Source organism: Physeter macrocephalus, chromosome 5 (genome assembly GCF_002837175.3).
Source record: "Physeter macrocephalus isolate SW-GA chromosome 5, ASM283717v5, whole genome shotgun sequence".
NCBI lineage: Eukaryota > Metazoa > Chordata > Mammalia > Artiodactyla > Physeteridae > Physeter > Physeter macrocephalus.
Window position 1 is genome coordinate 89,722,187 of NC_041218.1, and position 16,228 is coordinate 89,738,414.

General features: G+C 38.6%; 1 protein-coding gene across 2 annotated transcripts in view; it reads right to left on the reverse strand.

The window, feature by feature from the left end:
* Positions 1 to 16,228, reverse strand: part of RELN (reelin) — a 538,742-nt gene that overhangs the window by 455,772 nt on the left and 66,742 nt on the right. For both annotated transcript variants that reach the window (XM_024115956.1, XM_024115957.2), the window contains exon 2: positions 2,685 to 2,795. In XM_024115956.1, coding sequence (XP_023971724.1) covers positions 2,685 to 2,795 — 111 coding nt within the window. The remainder of the gene's footprint in view (positions 1 to 2,684; positions 2,796 to 16,228) is intronic.

The window sequence follows — 16,228 nt, forward strand, 5'->3', positions numbered from 1 at the left end:
CCGCTTAAAAAAAAAAAAAAAAAAAAAAAAAAAAAAAAAAAAAGGCTCCAACTTGGTAAATGATGGTTACTTCATGCAGCCAAGTCCTCTCAAATCATCTGGGTCTAAAAACTTCAGAAAAATTCCATCTGAGACCTGTTTATGTGTGTGTGCTTCCTCCTCACCCCCACCACAGGAAGTATATGCAAGTCCTGGAATGAGACTTCAGGCCTCAGCTCAGACTTCAGCAGCAGCTGCTTCAGGTATCAAGATTTATAATTTTGGAACACCTAGTTTTACTGAGTACTTTGCCATTGTCATCAGCATTTCATAGATGAGGAACTTAAGCTTAGAGAAGTTAAGCAACGTGGCTGAGGCCCATGACTAACGAAGGTCGGGGTATGGATCTGCAAGCAGGTCTGCCTGACTGCACAGCCCACACTCTCATCCGCCCCTAATATGTTCCTTCCGGTCCAGGCTTGGCCGATGCCAACCTGCACCTGAACTCCTTCCTTGTCACATCAGACCTTTAACCACAGAACAGTCTTTCTGCATCCACTGCTGGACCCGACAGTTTGTTCTCCACACTGACACCAGAATGATCTCCTCAGCCCGAAACCCTCAATGGCACTCTCTGCTTAAGACCCTGAATGATCTGGCCCTGGTGTCCTATCCAGCCTTACCTCTTGCCCTCTTGGTTCCAGGTCAGCCACTCCAAGGTTTTCTTTCCAGTCCTAGAACACAGCCAGCCTCTTCCCACCCTGAGGCCTTTGCATCTACTGTTCTCTCCTTCAGGTATGCTGTGTCCCACATTCCACAGACCTTCAGTGAACTAATTCCTACTCATCCTTCACATCTCAGCTCAATACCACTGCCCCAGGAAAGCCTTTCCAAACTACATACCATTTTACTCCAGACTAGATCTCGTTTCTCTGTCACGCCCTTTCCCAGCACTCAGTACATTTCCTGCCTAGCTCCTAGCAAGATTTACTATTACATATTTACATGGTTATTTAAATAATGTATCTCCCATTTAACTAATGTAGATGAATGGTTCTTAAAATTTAGTGTGTATCAAAATCACCTGGAATCCTTATTAAAAAGTGATCACTGCATCTCACCCCCCAGAGTATATGATTCTCTGAGTCTGGAGTAAGGCCAGGAACTCTATATTTACAAGTTCCCAGGGATGCTGAAGATGCTGGACCCTAGACTGATCCAATACAGTGGTTCTCAACTCTGGGTAAACATTAGTATCACCGGGGAGCCAATGCCAAGCCGGGCTCCCAGAGGTTTTGATTTAATTGGGTTAAGGTAGAACCCAGGACATCTTATCCCAAATACTGCATACTTATCCTAAAAATGTTTTTATCTAAAATTTAAATGTAACCAATGTCTTGTACATTTTTATTTGTTAAATCTGGTAACCCTACTTGGAAATCCTATTGTAACATAACACGTAGTATGTCATATATTTATGTACACATATTATATATATGATTGTAAGCTGACCTTTCACTTCTACAGAGCACAGAAAGGGTGAGGCTAAAAAAGTGGAATTTTTAGACTTAAATTTTTTTTCTTAAGGATTAGACCTTACAAGTAGTTACCAACAGATTATAAAAGCTTATTTGGTATCTAAAATGGGGCAAATCCTCAATGTCAAATAATTTTAACAGGATTATTAAATGACTTCTAGGTTCCTTTAAGCCCTGAGGCTGTGAACCTCATCTTGGGCCAGCAGGGTTACAATGCAGCCTCAATATTATTGCTCTGACATCAGGCAGTGAGTCATCTGGGCAGAGCTCTGCTGGGACTCAACATAGGGGAGATGTTCTTTCATATATCAAAAGTAGGTAAAATTTATTTATTTAATAAGTATCCCAGGAAAAATAAAATGTTGAACACGTGGCTGCTTTAGATAATGCAATTTTGCCTTTCTCACATCAATGGAGGAAGTCTTGTGCAGTTTTCTAATCTTAGAGTAGGATCAGCGATTTCATGTCATATAAATTGATACGTTAAATTTGCATTTTTGATGCTGTAAAGGGTCTACTTAATTCCAGCTCGGCATGTTTATTGAATTATGGGTAAACTATAGATTTCCAAATTGAGAATCCTCTGTGAACAGTGACCATCATGCAGCCTTCTGCCCCTCCACTTAAGTAACCTTCCAGGTCTCTGGTTTAAGGACAAAGACTCCATATAAGTATTTCAAATATTAAATCACATTATTTTATGAATACTCACAGAATGTAATCATTTCAACAATTATTGCTATCTTCCACTGTGTGTGATGCTTCCTTGCCAAACAATGTGACACTTTTCATCTATTCAGGATTTTAAGAACTGTTTATAAAAACAGGTTACTGAATAAATGCATGGGCATCAGAATGAATTCCAATTCCAGCAACCTAAATGACAGAACACAGGAATCTACTCAAACCCCATAGGACCAAGTGTAATAGCAGTAGTACACGGAGAGAGGGATAGAAAGACCGTAACACCAAGCTCATGGTTGGTTGCATATTTACATGATTTATTTCAATTCACCTAACTTCAAGCAAACACACAAAAATCACTTCAGATTATTTTTTCTGAAATAATAAATGTCAAATACTTTTAAAACAGATATTTCAAAAAATAAGACCTGTAACTGTATAAAATGTAGACAGTCATGGGTTTCTTATGTCAGGATAGCTTACCAAATCCAAAAGCACTGGACCCTCTGATGCTCTGTGAAGCCTGAACACTTGTAGATGTGTACAGTCCTGTCACCAGTAAGCCATCAAAGAAGGTGCTTGTTGAAATTGTCACTGAAATACAGGGGGAAAAAAGAAACCTTAATTAATACAGTCAGAATAATGAGATACATTTCTGAATGTTAGACATTGTCAAAACAATCTTTACTCATTATTAACAAATTATTTTTATACTATCCCTACTTAGTATTTTCTTTATATTAGAAATTACAGAGGAGGAAAAAGAAAAAAAACGAAAGCTCAGAACTCCAATGTCTGTAATTGCTGGTCCTAAATTTAGTACATCAGTCCCACCTTTCTGCATTCATTTACACTTTCCCTAGCTATGTGCAAAATCATCGGAAAATAATGTAGTACTGAATAGGCAGTTTCCGCACCTCCATCACTACCCCTGAAGGCAGTCAAAGGCATTGCTGGAGTTTTGGCATTGTGATGAAACCCTCTTATTTTTTTTAATATTCAATACTGTGGGAAACAATCTTACATCAGCTAAAAGCAGAATAGTAAGCTGCACTGCATTTCTTATTGTTACTCTATGTTTCACAGATGAGTCCCCCAGAGTCTTTCAACAAAAGCGGACTAATTTGCATGAAGACAGTCAGCCCTTCTCCCCTTGAGAACAGGAAAAGAAGACCACTACATGCTTTAAGTTTTAGAACAAAGTCTACAAGAGGAATCCAAATGGTTTTATAACCAGAAAATCAGGATGTTCCTGGGGAAAAAAGGGTCAAATTAAGTGTATCTGTACACTGCTCAGGTTTGGCTTATTAAAAACTTGTATCTTGCTCACCACCCTAAAAGTTGATCATAATTTCCTCCTTGACATAATAATTTTTTCTCCTGCATTGCCTTTATTACATCAAGATGAAGGCATTTGTAGGAAGCAGCCAGGAGAAGGTAATATTTTGGTAGTACACAGTACAAGGCTGTCATAATGCTCGCTGGCATTAAGGAGAATGACCAGAGTTACATTAACTGTGATGAGAATGTTTAAATTAAACTCCAGGAAATCCAGTGAGTAGAGTGGAATGGTTTGAAACATCCGTATTATAAAACATAAATAAGACACATGTATCAACAGAACAGCCTGACATCATGCTACCCCCAAAATGGCATTGGATGTTGGAATAAATCATCTCCATATCCTTTAATAAGATAATAGCTAATATTTTGAGTGCTGGCATATAAACCACATGAAAACCATTCAGCAGGGCACTGAGATAAGTAGTTTACATGTATTATCTCATTTCATTAACAAAACATCTCTATAAAGGGGGTACTGTTAATCATTCTCAGGATACAAGTGAGGAATCTGTGACACAGAGCAATTAAGAACTTTGTCCAGGACCATGTGATAACATCTAAAACTTTTTGATGCTGTTTACCTGGCTTATCTCCCATTTTCTCCCTGCCCTACATCTACCACCCCCCTCCAAATCCCAAAGTGACAAAGTGGCCGTGGCCAAAATTTTGTTTAATAACCTCTTTCCCACATTATTCACATGCATCAGGAGTATTTGAAAAGCAAAATGAAAGCTACAGGAGTCAATATCACTGTTACTAGCGAGGAAGAGGGCCAAAGGCAGCCAGGAGGTGTCACCTATGGCCCCGTGGGTGAAGCCCTAGGCCAGCTAAGGGATGAGATCTGTTACTGGGCCCTCGTCTACTGCTCCCTGTTCTTCAGCAAAACCACTTCACCTCTCGGAGTCTAAAGTTCCTCATCTGTAGAATAACACCCTAGTCGTCAGCCCTGTTTTGCTTACCCCAGATTCCCACAGTTGGTTGTACTGCCGCCTCATCCTTTGGTTCAGTGAGGTAAAAAGTGCTTAAACTGCTTCTGTGCCCCATCCAGGAGGTTTAGAATTACGTTACTTCCTGTTAGGTTGCCTATACTAACCACAGAACTCAAGGGCTGTGTCTCAGATTGTCCTTCACAGCAAATCAGACTCAACCTACAGAGTCTTACTGTGGACCCACGGGACCTTGCTTTTACCTACTTCCTCTCAATCCACTCCACTCTACTCCAGCAAGATCGCACCAATCCCACGTTAATGCACAAATGCAGCCCCTGTGGACTCCTCTGCATTCCTTTATGCTTCTACTCTGGTTCCTATTTCCAAGATTCTGAAAAATGTAAGGGGTTATGTGTTTGGGATTGAGGCAAAACTGAATTTGAGTCTCACCTCTTTCTACCTTTGTCCAGGGTGTGACCTTAGCATGAGTCATAGACTCCCCATATACAAAAGGGAATCATAATACTATCAGGTCTACTGTAAGAAATCAAGACAAATACGTATTATCTATCAGTGTATCTGGATCCTTAAGACACTATCATGCACATAGTAATGAATCAATAAAAGTCAGTTACCTTTCCCTGCCCTTTTTCAGACCTGGAAGCCCTGCTTTGCTCATCCCTTCCTGAGAGCTGGGGTCCTGTACAGACCTCCTGGCATCTCCCTCGCCAGATGGCTGGGTATGTCCAATCACTGCACTACCCACATCTGCGTCCTACTGCCTGCCAGGATCCCCCATGTACCCTTCCCGCCCACTACTTCATTTCCGACCACAGTCCACTCAGTTCTGAGCTGTGATCTCAACTAGGCCCAAGATAAATGAGCATCCCCAGCTTGTTATTAATTTAACTGTCTCTCCAAAAGATACTCTTCAAGCATCTGTTCAATGTTAATTTAAAACAGACGCTAAACACTCCCGGAGAAGTGGCTGAGAAAGAAAAGAACCATGCATGGCAGCTCTCAATCTTTCTCCTACTCAGCTATTCAGCTCTGGCCTCCAACAGCTATGTCCCTCCCAGCAAAACATAAGCCCTGCCATGTCTACCATGACAATTGATAAATTCAATTTATTGGTGGCTTGTACATATCTAGGGAAGTTTCAATAGCTTAGAGATGTACATCTAGTAAGCTATCTGGGTGGCCTGTGAGTCATTTGGAAACTGAGCATGGCCAAGGTCTACTGTGCCCCTTAGATATCCAACCAGACTGTTAATCCTTTCCAGACCTCCCCTCTCACCTACCACCCAGTGCCTCTCCAGACCCAGAGGATGAAGCAAATTCTATATTAACTCTTCCACACGCCGTAAGAGGAGCCTGCTTCAGATCAGTTCTCTTCTTTACTTAGATTCTTGGGTGATGAAGCAGCAAGGTCTAGTGAAAACAGCCCGTGAATAAGAGAACTGGACTTCATTCCCAATATTATTAATTTGCTATGTCGGACTGAGTAAGGTTTTCTCTCTGCTTGGTTCTATTCCTAGTACTGATGTGCGTACCTATTATTTGGTAACCTCAAGGGGAGGTGGGCTTAAATAGGCAAGAAATCGTTTCTAAACATAAAATGACTTGAAAAAGAAAAAAAAAAGAAATTCGTAAGTAAGAAACACTTACTACTCTTAGAGACTCTTGGCTTTAAATACCATCCATAAGCTGACTACTCTCAAATTTCTATCTCCAGTCCAGACCTCTTTATAAATATACTCCAGATATATATCAAGCTTCTGCTCAACACCCCCGCTTAGATGTCCACGAGACATCTCAACTTCAACACGACCCAAACTGAACACGCACCCCACCCTGCGAACCTGCGTCTCCTGCAGCCTTCCCCAGCTCTGCTGACGGCAGCACCGCCGTTCCTGCTGCTCAGGCCAAAAACCTCTGAGGCAATTTTGGAATCACCTTCTCCCATACCCTGAATGCAGTCCATCTACTGATTATTGTAGATGTGTATAGTCCTGTCACTAGTAAGCCATCAATATTTGAGCACTATATGGCAGGTACTGCCGGCTCTGCCTTCAGATCATATCCAGAATCCGACCACTTACCACAGTGTTCTGAGCTACCATCATCTCTCCCGTTGTTGCATTAGACATCAATCTGGTCTTCCTGGTTCTGTCCTCTCTCTACAGCCTACTCTCAGTGTAAGAGTCAGAGGAATTCTTTTTAGACATCCAATCATGTCACTCCCCTGCTTACAACTCTCCAATGCTCTCAAGTCTTTACAGTGGCCAACAAGGTCCTATGTGATCTGCCTCCGTGCCATCTCTGCTCCCATGACCTTCTGCTTTCCTCCTGACTCACCCCACTCCAGGCACACTAGCCTCCTTGCTGTTATTCAGATATGCCAAGCCTTTGCACTAGCTCTTTCCTCTCTGGCTGGGACTCTCTTGCTGCAGATATGTGAAGGGCCAATTCCCTCACCTCTTTCAAGTCAACTCAGATGTCACCCTCTCAATAAAGTCTGCCTTAACCACAGTATTTAAAATCACAAACAGCCCCCAGTCCCCAGTCTCTGCAATATCCACATTACCAATGCCCCATACTTTGTTCTAAGTTCCCCACCCCCACTTTTTTTTCTATAATTATCACCTTCTAACACTGATATATTATACTGATATATTTACTTAAAGTATTTTTTGTTGATTATGTTTATTGTCAGTCTCATTCTGTAGAATGTAAACTCCATCAAAGCAGGCATCTTGAGTGTTTCTTTCAGTAATATATCTGAAGTACCTGAAACAATTCCTGACACTTTTGGGTGTTCAATAAATATGCATGGAAATATTTATTCATGAATAGCTCATTCATAGAAAAGTGGAGCCAGGTTGTCTTATCTTCAACTTGTTTCTAGAGGAAAAGTATGTTGTGAATCCTAGACTTTGTCAGTCAGATGAATCCCACTTGGAGAAGCCACATGGGAAAAAAAAAGGGAACAGAGAAAAGTTGGCTATTTCTATATTTAAAACATTTTCCAGAGTGCAAGACAGATCAATGCAGACAGAAACTGACTCAGAGACCAGCCAAAGACATTTGTTAAAATGGCAAACCAACTTCAGTATACATACGTTCTCAGATACTGTATGTTTATAGACATTATCTAAAGAAAGAGTTCCCTGTTAAAAATGAATTGATTATCATCTATTTTTCTGCCTGCTGGAGTTGGGAATTTACTTTTTAGGGAAAAAATGAGATTTGCCTTTGGAAAAATGCTCCACTCTTGACACTGTGGAGCAAGCATTCCCTTTCCTCCTCTAAACAGACGTTATATATAATCCATACGTGAAATGGTTGGTAATTGGTCTCTGTTTTCACGAAAGAGGAAATGTTGCTCAGACTCTTACGGAATTAAAGAGATATCTTCTGGGCACCAGGTCCCTTTTACTCAAGAAGATAATCGGTCTAATTTCTGTATTTAACAAACACCTGACACAGTTTTGATTCTCTGCTAGTTTGTAGGATACGTCAGAATGTCTGCAGGCCACATGTTTATATTGACGAGAGCACTGGAGCAAATCCATGAGCAATCTGAGCAAGACAACAAAAACTTTACACCAAGGCACTTTGACTTTGAAACAATGTGAGGGACATCCTTCTCTCTGCCCTATTCTTTCCTTTTCATAAAATGTTTCCTCTTATCTCTACCTGTAGCCCCTGGTTAGTCTGTCATGGTTTCCTAAAAACACGCACACACACAAAACCCCACAGAAACAAACAATTGTTTCCGACATCGAGGCTGCTCAGTGTGGTGCTCTGAAGCTGTCCTTACCTGTGTAATTCTGCATCATTAGCTTCTGCAGAATTCGGTTTTCATTTGGGGCCTCTTCCCTCATCTTACCTTCTGAGATTTTCCTGATTCCTTTCTACCAAGCTTCATAGGATCTCCAACCTGCACTGACTCTTACTCTACCTACATGCTGTATCTTGACTTCCTTTCTTCTAACTCCACTGGGACTCACCCTTCAAGCACTATTTTAGCTTCTCTACTCTTAGCTCATCACTTGCATCCACCAACTGCTGCCATCCAGGCAACTGGAATAAACTTCTTGATAGTGGAAGAGTGATGTATGATAAATTAAAGGAAAAGTTTACTATACACAGCACTAATATGGCTACTGACAGAAAAAAAAAATTGAAGCTCACATTTCTGAATGTAAAATTATTTTACTATGCATATGAACTAGAAAGAAAACTTACAATTTTCATGGTTATCATAATATATGGCTGAAGTTGATTAAATAAAGATAGATACCTGTTGTCTACTATTTTAAATAAACTATACATGAATCATAGGATTGCATATGTGGTAGACAAAATAGATACACTAATTGCAGAACGTAAAATACATAGTACTAATTCAGATTACAGCAATTTTTGTAAGTTTCTGATACTCTGATTCAGAATGGTATAGTCTCAACAGCATAACTTAAAATGTTCCAAAGCTAATGTCATTTTAAAAAGTTCCCTTTAAAAATATTTGTATATGAAACTACCTTTTTGTAAATAGAAGTTATAGTTAAAATATGTATACTTGGGTACATTAGCATGGAGAACAATTTGTATAAAATATTTATATTTGAACTGCCTTTAAGATAAATAACTGTTAGGAATACCTGTATTTAACTGATTAGCCCAGTTGATAAGCAAACCTTCATTTTCTTTCCAAGATTATCAGACAAATGTTCTAACTAATATGCTAAGATAGGGAACAAATAATATTTTAGCTATTCACTTAAAAAGAAATGTATTATAAGATATGAATAATTGCTGAATCTAGGTAGGGGGTATACAGATGTTTGTTGTGCAAGTCTCCTTTGTTTCAGGAAAGTTTCATATTAAAAAGTTGAGGGAAAGAAAGGAGTTTAGTATAAATACACTTATAAATGCACTTAGGATGAACAAACTAACCCAAGCAATAAAAATGCACTGGAAAGTACGTAATACATTCAGACTTTAAAAACTGTATAACCTTCTATGAGCCAGGAGCTGTGCTAACACTGTAATTTGGGTTTTATTAAATAGAAAAGCAAAAAGAGATATTTGGAACTAGTTCCCTATTGACAAAATGTTTATAAACTCTATCTGATATCCTAACAACTCTAGCTATTTTATGCAAATTTATCGCCACCATGGTATTGGAGCCACCAGTTACCCACTTTACACACCAACGGTTTATGTAAAAATCATCAAATAATAATGTAATGACTTTAAATAGGTAAACACTTACTTAAAGAATTCAGTCTGCCTTATGATCTACTTCTTTGCATGGTTTTACAAATTTTCATAGTAAATTTATAAAATTCTTCCCCAGAAGACTTTTTTTTTCCTTAGAGTCAATTTTTCTATCTTTTATATTTTCACATTAAACTGTTATATGGAGAACTAGCTACTTTAATTATAGAGAAAAAAAGCAATATATATATTATGGATTGCAAGTAGTATTTTGAACCTATCAGTACATTTTAGGGAAGAAATAAAGCAAGTATATTATTACCTATGATCAGAAAGTAAATGTGTCTTATCAGATCACATAATTCCCTTGTTCAACAAACACCTCTAGCTTCCTATCATTCACAGATTACAATCTTATATTCAGTGTGATTTCAAAGTCCTTCAGGTTGTGGCCATAACCAGTCTCTCCAGTCAATTTTCCCCATTTCAGCTGAAAACACCCTTTGATCCATTTAAACTAGAACATGTTCTTTACTTCCCTATCTCCTTCCTCCCTCTCTCCCTCCCTCCCTCCCATCCTCCCTCCTTCCCTCCCATCCTCCCTCCCTTCCTCCGTTCCTCCTTCCCTCCCTCCTTCCCTCCCTTCCTTCCTTTCTTCCTTTCTGGCCGCGTTGGGTCTTCGTTGCTGCGCATGGGCTTTCTCTAGTTGCAGCAAGTAGGGGCTACTCTTCGTTGTGGTGCACGGGCTTCTCGTTGCAGTGGCTTCTCTTGTTGAGGAGCACGGGCTCTAGGCGCGCGGGCTTCAGTAATTGTGGCACGCAGGCTCAGTAGTTGTGGCTCCCGGGCTCTAAAGTGCAGGCTCAGTAGTTGTGGCGCATGGGGTTTGGTGCTCCGCAGCATTTGGGTTCTTCCCGGACCAGGGCTCGATGCCGTGTCCCCTGCATTGGCAGGTGGATTCTTAACCACCGCACCACCAGGGAAGCCCTCCTTGCCTTTCTTTAAAGGGTACCTTCACCTAGAATGACTTCCCTTGTTTCCTTTTGTTAAAATCCTACCCATTCTTCAGGCGCAGGCTCAAATGCCATCTCTCTCATGAAGTCTCTTCTGACCTCTTAGGGAAAGCTTCCTCTCTCCCCTCAGTGACCCCATAGCTCTCAAAAACATGGAATACTTGACACATTCCACCTTCCACAGAGCCTGGCCCAGAGGAGGAGCTCAATCAAAGCTTGTTAAATTCAACCATACAATATCCAAAAGAAACAAAAATACTTATTTGAAAAGATACATGCACCCTAATGTTCCTAGCAGCATTATTTACAATTGCCAAGACATGGAGACGACCTAAGTGACCACTGACAGATGAATGGATAAAGAAGCTGTGGTATATATATACAATGGAATACTACTCAGCCATAAAAAAAGAATGAAATTTTGCCATTTGCAGCAACATAGATGGACTTAGAGGGCATTATGCTAAGTGAAATAAGTCAGACAGAGAAAGATAAATACTGTATGATATCACTTATATGTGGAATCTAAAAAAATACAACAAACTAGTAAATATAACATAAAAGAAGCAGACACACAGATATACAGAACAAACTGGTGCTTACCAGTGGGGGAGGGGGAGGGGCAATATAGGGATGGGGGGTGGAAGGTACAAACTACTGGGTGTAAGTTAGGCTCAAGGATGTATTATACAAGAGGAAAATACAGCCGATATTTTGTAATAACTGTAAATGAAAAGTAACCTTTAAAAATTGTATAAAAATTTTAAAATTAAATAAATAATTTTTAGAAATTCAACCATACAGAAATATTTGTTACAACATAAAATAACATAAAAATAAAATACCGCTGAGAATATAGTATAGCCAATGTAACTAAAAGTGTAAAATCTCTATCTCTTCTACTGAAAAAAGGGACCAGTGTTATTCATTGAGGAATGTGAAAATAGAGGTTTCTCCTGAATGGAAACAAAAATAAAAATTAAGGCAGTATTTTTATTGTAGTGCTCAAAAATCAGAAATATCTAAGAAAATTTTTGTTGAATTTTACATTTAACCGTAAGAGTGATTCTTTTGCATATATGTACTTTGTGTGAATATATATATGTATATATATACATATTTTATGTACATACCAAATTAATCTGATAATTTTGTCACTAAGACACCCTTATCCTCACTCTGAAGCTACTCTGCTATTTCCTCAAAAAATAAGAAGGGATCAAAAGGCTGAGGAGGTTGTACATATCTCTCCCACATCTGTGTTAAACTGGCGATGAGCTTAGCACTGGGAGTCTATGAATATGGATTGCTGGGTTGTGACAGCTGAATGAAAACATGATGTAGCCTTACAATTCAATTCTTATCAGTGGCTCAAAGAGTACCTCTGTCTTGAAATGACTAATTACAGAGTCAGTTATTATCTATTACAGCTTCTATTAACTGTTCCCAACAAGACCCTAATACCGTTCTTCCAGAAAATCACTGTAATATGAAAGTCTGGAAGAAGATAAATTTAGACATTTAATGGTGTTTGCATTTTATCCTAAAGCTTCTGGCTTACAAATACTCTATGGGAAATTAAATTTTGATCACTTCAAGCATATTCCATTACTACTTTATATAAAAGACCTTTAATATGTGAAGAAATATATTTTATAATAATTGAAATGATGTTTCCATCTTTTTCAAGATGACAAACATCAGAGGACAGCAAATTGCAAAACTGTTGAAATTAAGTATTAGTGATGATGCACTTACTGCAAAGAGTTTCCATTTCTTATTTTTATATATTTTGAAAATGAAAAGCACCAGAACTAATACTGTCAATATTAAAAAAATATGTTGCCGCATTTTGCCTTACGAACAGAAACTCATTTGCCTTTGAATACAGAACAGATTAAAGAGCCTGAGGAACAAACATAGTACTCTGAAAATGAAATCAACTGAGTTTATTTGCCACAAAATTTCATCAGCAAGGTGTGTTCAACAACTGACTCTTCCTTAGTTAAAGTGCCACTAGCCCTGGTACCAAATAGAGACCATCTAAAAATACATTATAATTTACATTCAAAATCTCTGTAAGAACACAATCCTCGAACTACTTCTCATTACATATATTAATTCTATTATGACACGGTTTTATGTGGTTTTCAAATATTAAGCCAGCCCTTTCAATAACATCCCCAAACCAACAATAGCTGAGAAAAAAAATCCCAGTAAATATGTAAAAGAAATGATTGGAGGTCAGGATTCACTGAGGGAGTGCATGAATCAGTAGCAGTGAACTAAACACACAGATCTTAAATAATGAGACCACAAACAAATAGACTCCAGTTAGCCCTTTGTGAGGGGTAGAGAGAGATCACCCATGCCTTACCTATGTGCTCTAACAGCTACTCAGAAGAGGTATATAGAGGGGCGGGATAGGGAGGGTGGGAGGGAGGGAGACGCAAGAGGGAAGGGATACGGGAACATATGTATATGTATAACTGATTCACTTTGTTGTAAAGCAGAAACTAACACACCATTGTAAAGCAATTATACTCCAATAAAGATGTTAAAAAAAAAAAAAAAAAAAAAGAAGAGGCATGATGAGGAAGGATATGGCTGCCCACCTAGTGTCAGCCTCTAGAGAAGCTAAATGAGCCTCACTCACCCTTTCCTGCTTCCCTAAGTCTCTACTAGATGGCTGACCTAGAGCCTCTCTAAGAGCATTTTCCCCTCAGATTTACAGTCACTTCCATCCTCTTCCTCCTCCTCCGCCCTCCTCGTCATCCTCATCATCACAGCTAAACAATATTTGAGCGCTATATGCCAGGTACTGTTGTAAGTCTTATAAGAATTAACTTATTTGATCACTTCACTATCCCTAAGAAATAATTACTATTAATATACCCTTTTACCTACGAGAAAGCTTAAACAAAGTGGGGGTGGGTTAAGAACCGCACCTTACTTGGCATGTAAAAGGTGGCTCTAAGAAATGGAAGCCATGCTCCTTACCCTGGACACACTGCATTCATCTCCTGGAAGATCTGACACAGTGGCAGGGGCTTGACCTTCTCTTGGAAGGCACTGCTACGGTGGTACTCCCAAGCCCCATGTGCATGGGTGTAGTCTCCTGGGAGTATGCCCAGCAGGCTGATCTATGGAATGCATTTAACCTGACATCTGCTGTACCAATCATCACAGCCCTTTTTAAAAAATTATTATTATTACTCCTTTTTTTCATTGTATATGGCTTTGTACTGTTCCTTGGGGGACAAAGGAGGCAGAAAGAATGGCCTCCCCAGAGGACTAAATGCAAGGTGATGGAGGACTAAGCTAAAGATCACAATAAAAAGGTCAAAGAGCTCTGGATCAGCCCACCTCTGAAAACAGGGGGAGCACGCCCCGGCAAATGCCCTCCCACCTTTGTCTCCAACTGAAAGGAGAGGAAAAAGTGAGTATGATATGGGAATTGTGACAGGTGCAGGGAACCCATTATATGCAAAATTTAATGATGTACTAAAACATTTTCGAGGGTCTGTGAAAATGCTCTTTGCTAGCTGGAAGAGGGATCCAGCATCTCTGTGGAAGACTATTATGATATATTTATTACAGATTCAGAGATTCAGCTGAACCACATGTAGTCCCTAAGTCTTATCTTCCAGCACCACCAGTAATAAAAGGAGAGCCACTGAGGTTTCTCCCTCTTTTAAATTCTTCCTAGGAGATAAAACGGATGTAGTCAAATGTGTTTGTGAATTTATTATTTTAAAATTAAGCCCTTTGGAAGTAAGTTTAAATGACAGCATTTGGTGAATGTAAATCTTTTGTTTCTCCATCCCTCCACATTGCCTTTCTCTCTCCTTTATGCCCCAGGGCTGTCTGTCTCTCTCTTCCTCTGTCTCTTTTCTCTCTCTCTCTCTCTCTCTCTCTCTCTCTCTCCCGCCCCCCGCCCCTCCCCCCCAACACACACACTGAGCATTTCTGAAAACACTAACAATTGGGGTAGAATTTCACATATCTTATTTAGGTGAAAACCCTTCCCGAGACTTGGAGACCTAGGTCATAATAAACACCTGAGATGAGGTCCTGAACAGTATTTTTGAAACCTCCTTAAAACTGTTCAATCTATGCTAAACACAAATTCTTAATTAGTGATCTTGAATATAAAGAAGAAAAATATAATTTTACATTGATTTACCCTACTTTTAGTCCCAGGTGAAGTTAAAGCAGTAATGATTTTTTTGTCATCCATTTTTGCCTTTCATAATGTAATTCTGAAGTTTTAAAAATTCCTACAAATAATGATAAAATTCTTTAGTTTCTAGAACCAAAAATACTTATATTTTTCTTTATAACTAGCACTTTATTATTATAATTTAGAGAACTGTTGCCAAGAATTACTTGTATTTGTGATTTATCTTTGCCCTTATTTTTCAGGTATTACTTTTATATGAGGCTGGATGATACTTACACATGAAAATTTCATATTGTTAGCCCTGCACTCGATAAATTATTAAAGTGATGTGAATAGGAACGTGGTGTTCAGATTTTCAGCAATTTTTATCCTTTTGTTCTTTCTTTTTTAAAAGAAAGACTACCTTGTCTATAACTCACCATAACTTTTTACAATTTAAGCAAAGATTAACCTTAAAAGAAAGCATTTTGGGGGACTTATTATCCCCAACCTTCTCAAAGAAGTTCTAAGAAATTTTTTCTTTGACATATGGATGTTAATTAGTTTTTCCAGGCTGGAAAAAAAAAGCCTAGTAAATCTCCTAAGCACATATACAGGTAAATATGTTAAAATAAAATGCACAGATGCTTAGGGAATAAACACATGTGTAATTTTTTTTCCAATATAATCAGGTGTTTAAAGCCTTTACACAATTAAAAAGCCCTGTAGTTATTTTGTTTTTATTACTCTATCCTGGATTTTTTTTTCTTTTTATCATGAAGTGCCCCCCAATTCCTCCAAAATGTGGTTCTAATTGGGTGTAACTAAAGAAAATTTGAATTCATGTAACAAATTACAGACTGACTCCTATTAGTGCCTCCAAGGTGTCCAAAACATAAATATATATTTTTATTTGCAACTCAACATATTGATAATATATTACAAATTTTCAACATGGTACTCATGTGTAATGTATCTTTATATGTTATGTGACAGAGATGTATCATACATCTCTTATGCTTGTAAACTGACTAAATCAACATTAATAACCAATAATTAATAGAACTCCTAATAGGCATAGTTAAACTAAATGTAGCTGTAAAATTACTGCATATTTTTAAAGGGCATTTTCCATAGTACTCTCGTTTGGCACTTCTGTATGTTCATTTCAGTTCACTTAACTAATTACAAGCAACTGTGCTAACATCAAAGCATCCATTTAAATACTGAGTTTATTACACATATGACACACATATGGAAAAAAATAAACTCTAAAACTCTACAATTAACTCAGGACAAACAGAAAACTCTCATTTATAGTCAGACCTAGTGTGTGTGTGTGTGTGTGTGTGTGTG